The sequence below is a fragment of the Thalia democratica genome, chromosome 8, assembly GCF_965202585.1.
Source record: "Thalia democratica chromosome 8, ktThaDemo2.hap1.1, whole genome shotgun sequence".
Lineage (NCBI taxonomy): Eukaryota > Metazoa > Chordata > Thaliacea > Salpida > Salpidae > Thalia > Thalia democratica.
The window spans coordinates 17,664,055-17,683,182 of NC_139172.1; the positions used below are offsets into that span (position 1 = coordinate 17,664,055).

Consider the following 19,128-nt stretch of genomic DNA (forward strand, 5'->3'; position numbering starts at 1 on the left):
CAAAACACGACAAATATTTATGGTACAAATCGATCTTTATGCCACTGTGAAGCATATATGTCTTTTCAAAGAACGTTCTACAGCAAACAATAAGACAGATTATTGCTATTTTTTTCTTTTTTTTTCGCTCATTCGTTAAGAATAATGCCTCAGAAGCAATTTTATGTTTGTTTCAAATAATTTATAAAACACAAACGCAAGTACTTTTGAGTTTCTTGTTGTGCCTTCAGCAAAGCCTACGTGCGAAATGTACCGAAATTTTTTGGTGAAGTTTCTACGGACATCTCTCGTTCGTCTTTTTTTACAAATTAATTTACTTATTTTTTCCTTAATTAACTCCAGAAGCTTAAACAATAGTACATAACGATGAAGAGCTAATTAAAAGATATGATATGCACTATAATTTAAGTAATTTAAAGCGGCTTTACTATTTGTCTACAACATACAATATTATATTTTAAAATTTTAAGTTTTAAGCTTAAAAATTTATTAGTAAAAAAAATTAAACCCCTATGAAAAATTTTCTATAATATTCTCCTAAATAGTATAACATAAAAAAATTGCAAAATGAAGACTCGACAAATCTTAAAGTTAACTAATTAAGCAGAGAAACAACAAATTTCCGTCAAACAAAATTTTCTCATTGAAAATGTAGACTTGAGTTACTTTTTTTACTCATGTAATCTCATAAATTACGAGTTTTAGTCATAAATAAAACTTAAAACCAGATGTAACTTTAAGTACACACCAAAGTATTTAAATACGTAATTTAAACAATTTAAATAAAAAGTAAACTATGTTTTTTTTTGCTATGAATAATATAAACTAATAAACAGGCTTTACTAAGAAAATATTATTAAAAAAAGATTTTACTATTGTATACAACTTTTAAACTGTTGATATTTTTTAATTAAAACAAACTAGTTAATTGAAGGTGCAGCTTTAAACGCATAGTAAACTATAACTTAATTTTGATTATCTAAAAGTCAAATAAAAAGTTTACTGACATTTAGTTCGTAGCCAATCAAAAAATATAAACTCATTTTTTTTGTTTATAGTTTTAGTTCTTATTTTTCTGAATAAGTAAAACAGTATGATAATCTCATAAGAAGTATTTGTCTATGAACTAATGCTTCTAAACAACATATTCATTAAAGTTTCTATCAAGATTAGATTTTAATCATGGTTTTATTTATTGTACTGTTGAAACTAAATTCATATTTATTTTTTCTGATAAAAAACTAAAAAAACATTGGATTTACTTGATAGTTATTTTTGTTATTAATTTTCTGTTTACAAACTTATTAACATTTTGTGCAGTCGCCATCATTTTAATTAGATATTAATGGTTTAATCAAATTAGTTTCTAGAAACCTAAACGGATTCGTGTTACTGACCTTAATTTTTGGAAAATTTTCAAGTTTTACAAGCTTATTAATTAAAACTAAATCTCTGAGTTTGTTAAATACATTTTTTTGTTATTCTTACATAAAATGTACGTATTAGTACTTAATTACAATTTTATAACAAATGTTTTTACTACTTATCTTAAAGTGTTTTGATTTATTAAAAAAAAATTCTTGTTTTTTTTTTTAATTTTAAATTTTACCATTTTAACCTTTTTTTTGAGTCTTAGTCGCATTTAAATGAGTAGAATTTTTTTTTCAAAAGTATTTTTATTGTTTTTAATACATCTAAATACGTAATGATTGTGTCACGATCTAATAACTTATTTAAATTATATGTCTTAATAGCCTAATGAAGCAGTGTTTTTGAAATTGATTTTTTTTAAGTAGGTTAAATTAAATTGAATCAAAGTTTTGTAAAACTCTTCTTTTGAGTAAATGATTTTTTCAAAGTTTTGAAACAAAAATGAGCTTAAAATATTTTTGTCAAACCTTCTAAATCTAAATAACTGTATTCTGTTTACTTTTAATTCTATTTAAATTAAACTTATACTGTAATTATTTACTTCCATACTCATAACAAAATTAAACTAAGATTGTTACTTATTAAAAAACAAACAAACAGACAAAAAACTGTATTTAAGATGTGCTTATGCTGTTACATATATTACCATAATCTTTTATATTGTCCTGAACAAGATGTTAAAAGGTATCCGTGGTGTGCGACCCGATAACCAAAAGGTTCTTAGTGCACCAGGTCCTAGGACCAAAGGTTTTGAGCATCTATTTTTATCGTTCAATGAGCTATAATTTTCAATTATATAAGATTACACAACTTCATGTGATAACGTCTAAAAGGAGCGAAAAAATAACTTAGAAAATTTTAAATTAATTGAACTAACTTAAAAATTGTTTTGATTTTAATTCCTGCAGTACAATAAGAACCTTTCTTAGAAAAAATATCACGGTCTGAATCTAATCTTTATTGATCATCTAAGTACGTATTTTTTAACGACCATATATAATAGTTCTTCACGGAAAATTACTGTATTTTAAAATGATGCTACTTAGGTATTTCAACTTTTATGAAAAAAAGTTTTATTATAAATTCTTTGTATATGCTTTAAAACCAACTTGTTGTATTGATTTAACTAAACGCTAGAAACATTAAAAAGAAAAATATAGTACTAATACTTTATAAATATATAATTTTAAACTAAAAACTTCGACAAAAGTTTGATAATACTAAGCTATTACGTAATTTGTCGTTTATTTTTTTTAAGTAACAACGAAATTTGTCTTTATTTTACGTTAATGCACAGATTTTATATCTTTAGTTAATACAATAACTGTTCATTAAATATAACTTATATCTCTTGAATCTTTTTTGTATCCTTTTACTTTAAATTGAATCTAGTAAACCAAATAAAATAACTAACTACAACTAAAATCTAAAAAAACTTTATTCTAAAACTTCATAAAACCAACGTCATCGTTTCGGTATTCTTTAAAATGAGATTATTTGCTTTGAAAACAGAAGCTTGTAATGCGAAGAATAAATACATACCGAGTAACAAGCTTTTACAAGATAACTTCTATACATTTCTTTTTTATTTACAGACCTAACAGCTCTTCAAAATATTCTTGTTTTGTCTAAATCATACCACCATTATGTGAAATACTAGTCAATTGTTATGGTAATTCTTCACGACATAAAAAACCAGCAAAATGTACTTTTTCACAGCTGAACTTGAATTTTCGCGCATAACTTTAAGCAAATAAGCTCTTTTTTTTCTTTTGAGAAAATGAAAAATAGCGAAGTTTTGCCTAGTGTTCTCTTCGTAAAACTTTAATAAATTAATTGAACGTTAAACGCTTCTTCTGAAATGCAAAGTTGAAAATATTTACTTTGTCAACAGTTAAAAAATGTTTGATTAATGATAATAGTTTATAATATAAAAATTCAACCAAAGTTGTAATGATTTTGCAGTATGGTTTTTTGTTTTTCAGTTTCTAGGCATACTAATATTGCTTCTGAAAAACTTTGTTGCAAAACTTGATGATAATACAAAAGTAAATTAATTTACTATTTTTAATACAAAATTTAATTCTAATAGTTAATCTGTATTAAATATCAAATTGTGATAAAATAATAAAATTTTATTTTTTGTCTTAATTCTTGAAGCTTATTGAAAAGTAAAATTATTTTTTTAACATACATACATGTAAGGTTTTGAGGCTAAACAGTATAAATAAACACTCTACAGTAATTTCAAAAAAAAACATATACTGTCACATACATCATACTGAAAAACTTAAGAGTTAACAATTAATCTTTTTTTTATAAGTTTCTATAGTTTGTTAAGAAGGATTGACGTTTTAAAATTAAACCTTATTAAACTTTAGAAAACAAAAACGAAAACGCTTAATAGCACACTAATTAAATTTCTATTGTTTTATAAACAAAACAAAAATTATGTTATTATTAGAACACTACAAAAGTCAAAACAGTACTAATAATTTCAGTACACTTATATTTAAAAAAAAGTTATCAAAAAATTACATCGACTTGTGCCATTATTTTATGTCTACAAAAAGTTAGTAAAATTTATTATGATAGTTTATAAAAGTTTACAGTACTAAGTTAAATAAATTGTAAATTGCTCAAAACTACAACAACAATTTTGTTAACGATAATATGTTGAATAGTAAATAATTTTACTAATATAATTATAATAAATTCCAAAAAATTGTTTTAAGTGTTACGAAAAGAGCTTAAATCGAGTTTACTTATTTTAGTTTAAACTACTTGACTTTTTTCTTATTTATTAAAAGGATGTAATCAAGGTCAATTGTATACCGCAGACTAATTTTAAGCTTAAGTTTAGTTTAGTTTATATGAATCGCTATTATTATTTGGGCAAATCAGAACTATGTTTTTTCGTCTAATAGTTTAAATAAGTACATAAAACATTAAAGTATATTTTAAAGTAGAAACAAAAATTTTGCTGTTGTCTAAAGATTATAACTTTTATTTTCTTTTTGAAGGTACTAGTCACCTTAAGCAGTTTTCTTACATTTTATTAAGTTCAAATAACTTATATAGCTATTATATTGATTATATTTGTTTTTGCTTACTGCAAATAATCTTTTTTTATAAACATTATTATATCTATCTAATATAGTATCTCCATATTGAAAAGTTTTTAAAACTGGTGAAAATAGTATATATAGTTAGTCCACCAACAAAAGTATTCATTAAAAATTACTATCTATACTTAAAATCAACAATCATAACAAACTAAAAAAAGATAAAAAATTATTATAAACTAAATGCTATAAAGTCTTATTATTTAATGTTTTAAAAAAGTTTAAAATAACAACATTAGTACAACAACATCAGTTAAGAATACATAAGTGCTAAGTTACTAGTAGTATATAGAATTAAAACGATTGGAGTTACCATTTTTTATTAACAAAAAAATAAATAAACTTAACAGTTTCACAATTGAACTTTGTTTAAAAACTTAACTTAACAGCTCTACAAATTAGTAACTGTAACTAGGAAAGTTATAGAGAAGAGAACTTTACAATTAACAAATAGTAAGACCTAGTGTTATTATCATTTAAATTGAAATAGTATATGTTTTAAATAAATTGTACGCTATTAAAAAATTGCTAAAAGAAAGCTAAGAAAAAATAAAAGAGATAAAACAAAACAAAATTTATTTTTAATTGTTAAACAAAGTAAAACAGTAGGGGGCTGTAGACTTTTCAAGTATTGGTCATGGAACAAAGTCCGTAATTTAAAAAAAAATTCTAAAAATACATTTTGAACACTAAAATCATTGCTGCTAGTTTTTAAATTGGATTTAAACGATTACTTAGTACAACTACTACTATACATTTTTTATTTTGTAAACTATTTTTTAAATCTATTTGGTTTAAAAGAAGTTAATTATATTAAGCAGCAATGAATAGACTAATTTATAAGCAAAAATTTCAAGACTAAAAAACAAATATTAAATTGAAATTTGTTTGGTAGTAAAAGTTCAGAAACTATTATTTTAGTATAAATAGTTTTCAATAATCTATTTAGTGCTTAGACTAGAAGGAGATGCTACTAATGAATAAATCGATATTTATCTTTGTTAAAATCTAACACCAATAGATTAATAAATAAAAATCGATGTTAAGAAATGTAAAAATATATTATAAAGTTTCCTTCCTTTAGTAAAAACTTCAAATGAAAAACGTAGATGGTCATAACTGTATTTAACTTTTATAAACTAACTAAATTTAATCTGAGCGAAGTACTTTGACTGCAATTAAATATTCCTAAAACCCTAAAACTATGAGCTTTTAGGTTTAAATTTACTGATCGTGAGCAAAAGTCTGCCACCAAGAACCTAAGAAAAAGAAATTTAGTGACACTTAACAAAATTATTTGCTTTACTTTTAATAACTTAGAAATGCTTTATTTAAAACTTAACGTAAAGTACACTATCAAGCCTTTTTTTTTTATCAACAAGAAGAACTTTTATTGTTATTAAAAACTTTAAATAACTATTATTTGACTAAAATAAAATATTTTTACACATTCTTAGCAAAAGTATTATCTAACTCAACCCCAAACATAAGTTTGTACCTTCTACTAGGTATATCAATCCCTTGAAATTTGGTAGTTTACAAAATTTCTAATAAAAATTCAGATATCTTATAGTTTATAATAAACTCTATGATTTTAACTAGGTAAACAAGTTATATAAAATAATAATAATTTGTTAGGGCTAGGCAACGTATGACCCGCCAAAAAATCTCTGGCCCATGTCATTCTTATTAGCTTGAAAAAAGTTGTAAAATTCTAATAAAATTTGCTTTATTGATAATTTTTTCTAAATGCTCCTTTAGTTTAAATTACCTATTCAGTATGTAGTGATTACTGGAATTTTTCGTTAAGTTTTTTTAAGGAGTTATTTTTCATAACACACTTTAATTAATTCTGTCTTATATAGTACAAACTTATGAAACTACGCTATCCGTTTAGTCTTTCTTCGGTGTATCTGGTCTGACGAACATAAAATGTGACAACTCTAGATAGTTTGAGTAGCAAAAAGTATAAATAATGAACTTTAAGCAATAAAAATTGTTTAAAGATCCAATTTTGTAGTACTTTAACAGTCTTTGATTTAGATAAAACTAGTTGTAAAGTAGGAAAAACTTTTAGATGACCTAATTGTCAATTATTAAAATGTATTCTACAATTTTTTTTTTAATAATTGAAATAATAATAGTAGTTTTTTTTTGATCTAATAAAATAGTATTAGTAATTAAATAGAAAAAATATTACTAATACAAACCAAAAATTAGCTCTTTTGTTTTAAACTATATAATACTTCCATAAAAAGGGCTTCAAAAGGTTTGCTGAAAGTTTTTTCCACGTTTTTAAAAGTACAAGTATTTTTTGTCAAATTTTAGTATTTTTGTATGAGGTAATAACTATGTTTACTAGGATAAAAATATTGAAAGTATACTGCAATTCTACATTAAATGTTTTATAAAATAAATAAAATTGCAAAAAGTGCTTAATATGATACTTTTTTCATATGTAATCTAAACTTCATATACTAGATATAAAATTTTTCAATTTTAAGGTTTCTTTTTTTTTTTTTTTTACCAATTTCCAGGTTATTTAATTTTTTGGCATCCTGCATAATGAAATTATGTTTAAAGTTGTTGATAAGAATAGTATTGATAAACAAATAAATTTTTAACATATTTATGACTTAAACAGTTTGGATGTTTTTTGTTATATAACAAACTGTAAAACAGATTGGCCACTGGTTTTGGCAAATTTTTTCCAGGTTTTCAAAATTTCTTCCATTGTTAGAAAGTACTATTTTTATTTTGGTCATTAATTTTAACGTAAAAAACTGATTAAATAGCATAACACTAAAAATACTGTAAAGCTACTTTAAATCTGTTTTCAAAAAAAAAATGATGATGACAAATCGTTATGATAGATTTTTTGTTTTTCGAAACTTCACTACTTAACATGTTAAGCTTGTTCGAAATTCCTCAAATTCCAGGTTTAGTGGCCACCCTGCTTAACTATGAACTGTTATGAATAAGTTTTATGTTGCATAGTGTATTCAAAAAATTTAAATCTATAAGTTAGTTGAAACTTTTCTTAATTAACTTTACTCTTATATCCTTTTAAATTTACACATACTATTTTTTAACGTTGAATACATTAATCATTTTGGTTTTTAATTAAAGAGTTACAGTTAATTATATTTTATAAAAAAACCTTAAGATAATAAAAATTCTTTTAAAGTTTATCTAAACAAGTGTATTTATACTATCATTTTATGAACTTATTTAAAAGTTATTATTTTAAATTGTCATCTTTTTAACACTTCAATTTTAAAGCAACTTTTAGTTTTATGATTGGTTAATAGTTTAAGTATTTCATTTTTTTATAAAATGTAATATATAAATTATTATTATAACTGCTTGGGTTTCTAAGGAAAGTATGATAATAAATAATTTAAGACTAATTAGTTCATTTAACTTTAAAGTGTGTTTACATTCTACTTAAATTTTTGGTTGAAAAACTTTATGAAAACATTTTGAAATTCTAAACTTAACGAAAATAGTTAATTAATTTTTATTTAGCACGTTTAAACACCGAGACAATATTTGTTAAAAGTCACCTATTAGCAGTCACCTAAGGAACATAAAGTAACGAATGTCAAGTGTGCAATTAAAGGTAATACTGCCAAAATGTTATAAAAGCAAAAAATAACTAATCTTATACTGACGAATAGACAATTTAGATAAATATGTGAACCTAGTGTTATTTTTAGTACTATAGGTAGAACATAAATTTATCTAAAAGCATTGTTTAACGAAAAGCGATATAAGTTATAAAAAGTAAAATAGATAAATATTAAAAGATCATTTGAGTGATTTTAAGTATTTTTCGTGGTCTTTCTTTTGTTTGTCCCACATCTTTTTTAACTTTTTTCCAAGCCCCTTGGATATTTGCTTTCCTTCTTTGTCATGAGTCGGCAGACCCTGTTTTTTTATATTAAATTTAAATCGGAACATTTTAGAGAAGTCTAAATACAGCATGCACTAGTCGAGTCCTTCACAAATACATTTTTACATTAATAAAGTCCATTAAATTGCAAAACTATAATTTACGACAAATTTTCATTTTTTCCAACTTCTTGGCCTGTATAATTTCAATAAAAGCATCTAATGAATGAATAACTCAACTATTTTAATGTTAAAATCACGTTAATATTTCAATGTTTCCGCATACTTGTTTAAAAATGGAAATTTATTTCATTACATGATTGCAGTCGATAAAAAAATCTAAAAGTAAAAAAATAAAATTTTCTATTTTACATAATATTACAGACGTTATCATCCCACTGGGAATACTTTTCATCTTTACGGAACATTTCATTCGGAGGCATTTTTGCTTTCTCTAGTTTCTCCTTGGCTTCTTTTTCTTTCTTTTCTTTCTGCAAGCGCTTCTCCTCCTTTTTCCTTTCTTCTTCCTTTTAGTTTATTTCAAATTTGGTTTAGACTTTTTTTTAAGAAGAGTAGTTAAAGCTGCAATTCTTGGACTAACAAAAATCTAAAGCTTACAAACTATAAACAAACTATTTAAATTGAAAGCTTTAGATATTTTTAAGTTTTACTTATACTTTTTCCTTATTAAAATTTCAGTTGAGATTTATATACCTGTAGAACATTTTTGATTTATTGAAATTTGGTATTCACTAAATGATTTTTAATGCAACTTAAATAAAATTTTCTTTAATCAAACAACCTTTCTCTTGTCCTCCCTTTCTTTCAACAAAACATCAGGATGATCCAGGCTGACAGCGAAACCCGCCTCTTTGTCCTCCAGTCTTACGCCAACTAGCGGCAGTTTTGCGTCGCGCAAATCGTCACAAATTTGCAACAATTTGCTCAACTTCTGCTGCCTGGCAGTCTTGCGAACTTTCTCCCTAATCTCAGCACACTGCTTTGCAAGCTGCAATGACCAATACAACTTATTTTTTTCAAGTTAAGAAAATATTAATTTTTGCATAATTTTTTTTTTGTTATTTAGAAAAAAATAGACAAGTACTAAAACGTAATGAAAAAGTAATTTGTAGGTATTTTTCTGTTAAGAATAACCTTGTAGAGCCTTTCTTTACTTCCTGCCTGTGAGCACTCATCACATATGATTTGCGACCAATCGCACGCTGGAGCAGCTTGTTTGACTTCAGTGACGAATTCACGAGTTATTCGGCTCACTTCTTCTCCTTTCATCTTCAGGTCTCCGCCGAGATTCAGCGGAAATCCGATACCCGAGTCACACATGGGGATTCCGAACACCTGAGTAAAACATCAGTAAGAACGACCTTTTTTACAATAATAAAAGTGTGTTTCTAATATACTAAAAGCTAATTATATATGTCCAACAAATTTAAGACCAACAATAAGATATGCCAGTTTATAGATAAAGTTTTTTTTTCACGATCTTAATAAACGATGAAAACAATAACTTTCAAAATTAAAAAGAAATCAGCCGTCTTCTGAGCATATAAAACTGAATTATTTCACATATATCCAAAATAATTCAGTCAAAACAAACATTTTCAAAGTAACTTTTTTTTTGACTTGTTTTCAAAAACTATTTAAGTTTCTATTCTTTTTTAAAGCACATTTTTTATTCTAAAAAAACGTTAAAAAACCTTTAGCGTGGCAGTGATGTAGCTTGCTATTTCTTTCAACAATGATGCGTTACCGCTGGTTTCCATAAACTTGTTGCAGTCGGACACTAGTTGGCGCACGTGACTCAACACGGCTTTGGTGTCGATGTTGTCGCAGAAGGCAGCGTGGATGCTGGACTTGCTCTGCTCGAACCTGCATGAAAATTTCCGTGTAATATTGTGTAAGAATGGTTATTGTTTATTACAATGTTTTCTATTAATATAAGCATAATAAAAAGTTTTTTTAATGTAAAAAACTATCAAATTAAAATCAAGGTTCTTTAATATCTACTTTTTAACTTTATTAGCATATTTCTGTAATTCTTAATAACTCGCTTTTTCAAAAATGTTTAGGAACCATTTCAGGTAAATTTAAGTACCCTAGCATAAAAAACTGATAAGAAGATACTATTTAATAACACTTTTTAAGTTTTGAATAACTTTACACTGGATAAACTACCCAGTTTTAAATAAATAAACAGCTTACAAAACTGTCTATATATATAAAAAAAATTAAATGATCTTAAGTTCATACCTTTTTTCCTTTAATCAAAGTAATAACTACATGTAAAAGTATCTTTCTAAAATCGCCTTTAAAATTAAATAAATAATACTGAAGATGTTTGTATAAAATAAACTTAATAAACATTTCTTACAAATTACAATAATATTTTTTATTCTGATACTTTTTACCAATATCTTTGAACTACTTTAAATGTTGTTAAAAAGCATTAGTGCAACAAAATTTAGTTTCGAACTGTTGGTGTAGTATATATATCCTTTGCTTTTACATTTTAAAACAAAAGCTAACAGTTGCATGTAGTCTTCATTTGCTTCACCATTTGAGTCCTCATTTAAATTGAGAACATTTCTAAAAAAATTGCTTAAATACTCCTCAAACTGAACTGCCATCTTCATAGTGTTCTTTGAGTAGTCCAAAGTGTCCTGTAATCGAAATTTATATTTAACTTTTTTTTTTTCATAATAATGTAATGGTTGTTTTACCGACCTTTGAATAAAACAAAATTACTTTTGTTAGTAATAAAAATTTTCCAAACTATAAATAAAAACTATGACTAGTCCACCTAAATAATTTAAATACAAAAAAAATTATTCGTTAACCTTCCACGAATGCAACAAAAAGGCCAGTCTGAGCTGTCTTGCAGAGTTTTCTTTCAAAGCATCTTGTATAGTGATGAAATTCTTCAGTGATTTAGACATTTTGCATCCTTCTATGGTCAAATGACCACTGTGAAGAAAGTAGCGGACCCAGCAATGACATCCAAAGTAAGCCTGTAAAACACAATATATTTTTATTTAGGCTTGTAAATACTCAATAGATTTTAGTGTCTGAACAGCTTGTAGCTATTTATTTTTATGTTTCGTCCTTTCTAAACTTATTTGGGTATATGCAATTAAAATTATTATTTAATTAGTTCGTTTTAATAAGTTTGAAACAAAATAAACTTATAATAATGTGTATTATTCAACTTGAATACATAATACTAGATTGAAGTAATTTTTGTAAGTTAAAATTAAGTTTCATTATTTGTACTTCTAACCATTTGTTAATGATTTAAACATACAGCTAAAGTATAAATAGGTGTACCTTTTTTTTCTTATAAAAAATATTTTGAAAATAAAATAAACTTTCTTTAGAAACAATCTTATCTGATATGTTATATTGTGTTGTGTTAAATGAAATTCACACTTTTTATATTTCAAAACACCTTGCTTTACCTTCTCAGATTCAGTTATTTTATTAAACTTAAATACAAGTAGATGCACAAAGAATACTGGCAGATAGTTAGTAAATATAATTTTCTCATTTAAAACTTAAAAAAAAGTTAATGTAGACCATCATACACATTTTCACCCAAGAAGCAATAGATAAATAATGAATTAGTCTTAACTGGATTTGGTTTAAAAAACATATTTAATTGTACTCAAAGACTACCAACTATGTTCATGCGACAGTAGTATGTTAGTATATTAGTAGGAGTATAGTAGATTACAAGGTTTAAAAGATCATTTTGTATAAAAAACTTAGTAAAAACTACGAATTACTAAAAAGTTATTTTAACAATTTCTCAACCAGACAAATTAAGTATGTTGCATAAAATTTTTACTATTTTTATTTCCAGCTTTCTACAAAAATAAAATATTCATTAATAATAAAATAAGTTTGTATACAGAAGGGGCCTTAAATTTTAAGGAACATTTTAATTAATTTAAATATTAATTCTATTTTAAGTAGATCTACAAACTAAGCATAAGATTTAAAATTAATTCGTCTTATTAGTTAGCTTTAAAACCATTTTTTTTATGTTTTTATTAAAGTGTTCATTTAAAGTTGTATTAAATAAAAAACTTGTCAAGCAAAACTAACAATAAATTAAACTAACTTCAGATTGGGCTAGCTCGTTGTCATGGTGAGGAAACTTGAGGTCCACTCCGCCCGTGTGTATGTCCATTTGATCTTTGAGCACTGAGCTAGCCATCGCACTACATTCAATATGCCAACCAGGCCTTCCCATCCCCCACACACTTTCCCAAGAAGGCTCCCCTTCCTTTGATTTTTTCCAAAGAGCAAAGTCGTATGGATGTCGCTTTTCAGAAGCAACGGAGTTACTGAGACCACCCTCACCGTCCATAGCAAGTGCAAGGTCCTCTTCACCAGCCGGAGGAACCAATTTTCTGTAAACGTGGTCCTTTTTGAAGTCAGAAACAGAAAAATACACAGAACCATTTGATTCATACGCATAGCCGTTTTCTATGATTTTTTGAACAAATTCAACAATCTGAGGTACATACTCAGAAACTCTTGTTAGTGTATCTGGGTCAAGAATGTTAAGAGCGTGCATGTCTTTAAAATATTCATTTTCCCAGAACTTTGGTAGCTTAGTGAAAATTGAGTTATCTGTCACAGTATGACCTAGTTGTTTATCTAGCATTGAGCACATTGGATCTTTGCATACCCTGAGAACTTGTTCTATGTCTTGATTTGACCAAGGTTTATTGGCAAGACTGTCTGTGACTTTTTTAGCTGTATCGTATTGCCCCTGTAACATCTTTATTTTGTCTTTGTCTACCTCTTTGTCAAGTTTAGCTATTTTTGATTTTAACAATTCTAAAGCATCTACAACATCTTTTTGAAGCTTGTTTACATCAATATTTTCCTTGTAATTTTCAAAAAGATAGTTTTGTCTTGCTCTCATTATAATCTTGTCATCAATGTCAGTAATATTCATTACAAAATCAATTTTGTAGTTGAAATAATCTTGCAATACTCTTCTTAGAATGTCAAAGGAAATATAACTTCTGGCATGACCCATATGACTGGCATCATATACTGTAGGACCACAGGAATACCAGCTGATATGACCTTCTTTGATTGGTTTGAATTCTTCCTTGCTTTTTGAAAGAGAGTTGTACAGCTTTAAAACTGGCCCGTCTTCTGCAAATACTTGAACATAATAAAAATTTCACAGATACAGTTATACTTTTATATAACTAAACAAAATAGGTGATAATTAGAAATAACAAAAAAACAAAATAAGAAAATATGCTTAGTATCTGTAAAAAATGTAAAGCAGTTCTTTATCTTTTAAAATCTATCTTGTAGTATCATGATTATTTTATACTAGGAATATGTTTTCATTTTTTGAGAAAAATAAAAGAAAAACATTAAGTAGGTACTGACTTTATATAATATTATCAGTACAAAAACCTGAGTATGTTGAGAAGAAAAAATAATTTTCTTGTTAAGAGTAATTTTGTATAAACTTATAATTATGAAATTAAGAACTATGTTGTTTGTTGTATTCATTTTGTTATATATATACATATATATATAACATATATATATGTATATAATTTATTGAAATGGCAACTTTAAAAATTCTGGAACATATGTTTCATAAAGCTTTAATTTTTCATAAAGCTTTAATCATCAGCCAGTTAAATTCAAAATAAAAAGCACTGTACTAAACAAAGATACAAAAGTTATGCAAAAAAACAAAAAACAGTATGACGTAATATTGTACATTACAAATATTCAGTACAAAAATCGATCTACCTTCTAACTAATCAAACAACTAAAATTAACGAAAACAACAGTTAATTGACTATAAAATGCTTCAAAATTTGTTGTGTTTTAAGAGAAGCTTTTTTATATGTCGACAAGACGATATAAATTCGCTCCTCTTATTTAAACAACCTTCCTTTTTTAACGCATACATAACGGCTGTTGATTCTTTTAAGCACAGCCTACAAACAGGGTTGTTACCATCTGTTATTGGCTGTGCTCTTTTTATCACCTCCCAAGTTAATTTAAAATCAATGTTTTTGCGCTTAAGGCCGCAAACATACTTCGAAAGCTCAGTTTCATTTTCGTATACACCACATTTAAAGGATTTTTTATGGTTGGCATACCGAAATCTGAATTGAGTGGAGCATAAGCCGATGTAGAACTTCTTTTCAAGGTCAGAGTTAACTGTTGCCTTGTAAATAATGTTCTCTGACCGGCAATTGCCCCCCTTCAAATTGTATTTACAGCCACCGGCGCAATTACACTGATTTTTGATTGAATTACTTTTGTTTAAAATCCTTTGATTATGTGACTTAATTAATCTCTCCAAATTTGCCATACATGAATAACTGATTCGCATATTATGTTTGTTAAATATCTTTGATAATGGGTTATTTTTGTTGAAATGTTTTTTTACTAGATTTATAAATTCTCTGCCGATGTTTGTTTTAACTGAAGTACAGAATGGGGGATTATACCAAATTATATTTCGCTTTCTTTTACTTTTATTGGTCGTTTTGTTTTTTTGCTCCGTTGTTTCAAAATTAAGTTTATCATTGTAACCGCATTTTTTCATTATTAGTTCGTAATCTTGTTTTGTCTTTAAAAAGTTTTCTTCGTTGCTTGATCTTTTATTTAAACGTTTATTAATTATTTTTGGTATTTGGTTTATAATATTTTTTGGGTGGCTAGAATATTTATTTATATACATAATTTTTGCGTTTTGCTTTTTATAAGGCATATAGGAGAGATCATGCAAGTTGAGCTTCACATCCAGGTAGTCAGTCGTCAACATTGGTGATTCAATAGTGACTCTTAACCCCATAGACTTGAAGAAGGCGTGCGTTTGTTTTTTTAGCCTTTCAACTATAAAGCCAGAAGAATTGGGCAGTACAGCTAGACCATCGTCCCTGTACAACCCAACTCTTTCTAAACCAAAGATATTCTTCAACCCATCTAACAAAAAAGACCTACTAATTAACATAACTCTGCACCCATGAACGAGCCCTGCGCTACATCAAAAAGAGAGCTGGTGTTATTTGCTCTCTTCTTTTGCCACAGGTTTCCTTGTTCATAAAGTACTGATTTACATGCGTTTTTTATTAGACTTAAGTCTTCAGTAGGTACGCTAGTATAAATACCAGCAAATTTTAGTGATTTTATTACCAATTCTTCGCTGATAGAAGGATAAAAATCGACTACATCAAACTTAAAAAAGCTGTACGTTTGTTTTTCCAAACCAGTGAACCAATTTAAGACTTGGTCTGTATCAGTCCACTGCATAAGTTTAGATTTTAAACGCACAGCCTTATTAATGCAGTCAATCTTAAGCTTAACTATACGACCTACATCGGACTTAGAAGTATTAATCAATCTACATTTGGGATGTGTCAAAAAGTTATCTTTATGGTCTTTGACCGTTATGTATGCGTTATATATGTATATATATATTATATGTGTATATAGATACATATTAAGAAATTTATTGTACCAGCAAAATAAACTATACTCAAAAAGTTTACTTTTTTAAGCTATTGAAAAATTATGAATTTTTATAAAGCAGTTTATAAAGTTTTATAGTTCTTGATTGTTGTTTATTCTTAAATTAAGATGTTTGTCAAAACTAATTCACAATTTATTGTATAAACTTCTTACGGTTTGTAAAGCTTTTACATGTTTACTTTTCATTGATTTACAAGGTAGATATAATTCAATAAACAATGTTTTAGTAAACTTTGCTTGTTTTTCTTATATTTACTAACTAAGTCACACTACATTGAATCATCTTATCAAACTTTTATCTATAGAAATGTTTTTATAGGCTACAATTTAAAATATTTTTATCTCAGATAAATTAATAAATATTCATGCTCCGAAAAGACAAAAATTGAAGAAATATATGAAGGCTTTATATATCCATTAAGTGATGCAAAAATCCTGGTTTTCTAATTGCCATTTTATCTGGTTGTAGATAAAAATTAGCCAGTCTAATATTAAAACTAATCTGCATAAAAATTAAAAAGTTACTTTTCCGTGCACAAAATGTAATTGAAAAAAAAAGCTTTGTTTCTACTTATATTTGTTTTTAAACTCTTTTCTTCTTGTAGTTTTAAGTGTATTATAAAAGTTTTCCAAAGAAAACTATTGTAAACTTCCCATTTTTTTAAACTAGTTTTTTTTTAATATAATTTAGTTTTTTAGTTTTTTACTTTTAAGTTTTATAAAAACTGTACAATAAAGTTGTGTCTTATACATTAAAGTACAATTGAAAAAAGATAATTTTTACTATTCAGCTTTAAAAGGCGATTTAGTCAATGAGTTTGAAAAATCTTGATATAATGGATTAATCAAATTGGATTTCAAATTTTGTGAATCTATATAACTTATATTGAGTTATTTATTTTCATCAAAATCCAACTAAGTTAAGTGATAACTTTTAAGTTTTATAAAAACTGTACAATAAAGTTGTGTCTAATCTAATACATTCAAGTACAATTGAAAAAAGGCAATTTTTACTATTTAGTTTTATAAGGGCGATTTAGTCAATGAGTTTGGAAAATCTTGATATAATGGATTAATCAAGATGGATTTCAAATTTTGTGAATTTATATTACTTATATTGAATCATTTATTTTTATCAAAATCCAACTAAGTTATGTGATAATTTTTACAGGAACAACTACTAAATAGTATCTGAATAGTTTACTACATAACTGTATGCTTCTCTTCAAAAACACTATAATTAATTATTATACATTATAATATTATAATTAATTAAAACACAGAGTTAAGAATTTTTAATGCTTGTGAACAATCTTAAAATTTAAATAATAATGCTAAATTGATGTTAAGTTAAACTTCGGTGCTTCTGGCACAATGCATCATTAACTTAGTTTTCAAAATAGTTATTTTATTTTTAAGTTACAAAATATATATAAGAACAGCAAAAACTTTTTTTTTGTAAATTAAAAGTTAAAATAAAACACTTTTACAAGTTTAAATTTGTACAGTTTGTTGTAGTAGAAATGATATTTGTTACTTTACTAAAAAAAACTTTACTCTCTTAACAAGTACTTCTTTACATGTATATTTATGTAAAGGCTTTATAAATATTTGTTCTAAAAATAATCAATTACTGTAGAATACTTACACATAAAAGCATTAAAATTAAGAGGGATCACTAGAATAAAAAAAGTAAATTATCTTATTCATGAAACATCTAAGTATTAGCTGTTATGTCACTGTTTTAGATATCAAAAAAATATACATTTAGTCAGTTTTGTAAGTTTTTCAAACACTAATATATACAAAAATTTTTGCATTATATTTTTTTTATGTGTATTGAAAGTTAATAAAGGTCTACACTACCCCACGTTTTTTTAAGCTGTGCCTAATATTTTCTTGAAGAACTCGTTTGAAATCTTAAAAACTATTGGAAATGTTAATTTTTTAACTTAAAATAAGCATTTTATAAATTTAAATCATAGAAATTAATAGGATAACTTGCAAAGGTTTAAATTAGATCAAACATAAGTTGTAAAGTTTTCTTTTTAGTTTATTTTGGTTGTTTAGTTTGAAAATGCCATAAGTTGTTTCTTTAACCAGCATTAGCATTCTTTGAAATGTAAAGACTAGATTTGGAGATATAATTTATCTAGAGTTTTCAAACTAAAATTTATAATAACTATATATTCACTTAGTTAGTAGTGTAAAAAATAGTATATTTTTAAGTCACAATAATTCAAAATGAACAAAAATAATTGTATTTAATATACCTTAAAATACACAAAATATATTACTATTTGTAGAAAATTATATTAAATTTAAAATAAATAAATTATAAACATTAAAAACGCTAAGTTAAAAAAATTTGCATAAATTATTATAAAAAAAATCAAACTGGCGTGATTCAGCCTTAGCTTTTCAGAAAGCTTAAAAATGTTCAAACTAGCCTCAGTTAACCTAATTTTTTTAAATATTAAGCTAGTTTTCTGTAAATATTTTAAGCTGCAGCATGGGCGCCCATTAGACAAAAACTCAAGAAACAAAATAATCTTAGAAAAAAAAAGTTTATAATTTGACCAAATAAATATATTTCAATTAAAATTATTGTAGTTTTGACCAAGCTATTGTAGAAATCAATAATATAGATGCTTATAATCATATATTTATATTAACCTGTTATTTTTTAAAAACAAAATATTTTTATTTATTAATGATAATTAAGTAGAACATGTACTTTTTTAAAACTATTAAAACTTACTTTTCTTTTCAGAATTTTTACACATAGTTTCCACAATATCTAATCTTTTAGAAAAATTGATTTCATCCACTTTTAAAGAGTTTATTTTTTTATTAAGATCATTTGTACTTATATTTAAAGTTTTTAATTTTGCTCTAATCGTTGTCATTTTGTCTGAAAATTAAATAAAACAGATTGAACTGTACACTTAACTGTACAAATATCTAAATTGTAAAGTTATAACATATTAATTATAGCTTTAACTACATTAAAATAACTTTTAAAATTAAAAAAACAGCTGTATTTTTATGCTTATGATACTAATTTATTAGTTTTAGTAACAACATTTGCACATAAATATATTACTTCGTTATATTTACATAAAAACCATTA

General features: G+C 25.6%; 1 protein-coding gene across 1 annotated transcript; it reads right to left on the reverse strand.

Annotated features, from left to right (window-relative positions):
• Nucleotides 1-8,072: 8,072 nt before the first annotated feature.
• LOC145842670 (cysteine--tRNA ligase, cytoplasmic-like) lies at nucleotides 8,073-18,904 on the reverse strand. Its single transcript, XM_082950144.1, has 9 exons — nucleotides 18,757-18,904; nucleotides 12,589-13,640; nucleotides 11,306-11,476; nucleotides 10,995-11,128; nucleotides 10,166-10,337; nucleotides 9,606-9,806; nucleotides 9,253-9,459; nucleotides 8,837-8,977; nucleotides 8,073-8,486 (listed from the first exon to the last, which is right to left on the reverse strand). Exons 1-9 carry the CDS (start codon nucleotides 18,902-18,904, stop codon nucleotides 8,367-8,369), a joined length of 2,346 nt encoding a protein of 781 aa, XP_082806270.1. The 3' UTR covers nucleotides 8,073-8,366.
• Nucleotides 18,905-19,128: the final 224 nt, after the last annotated feature.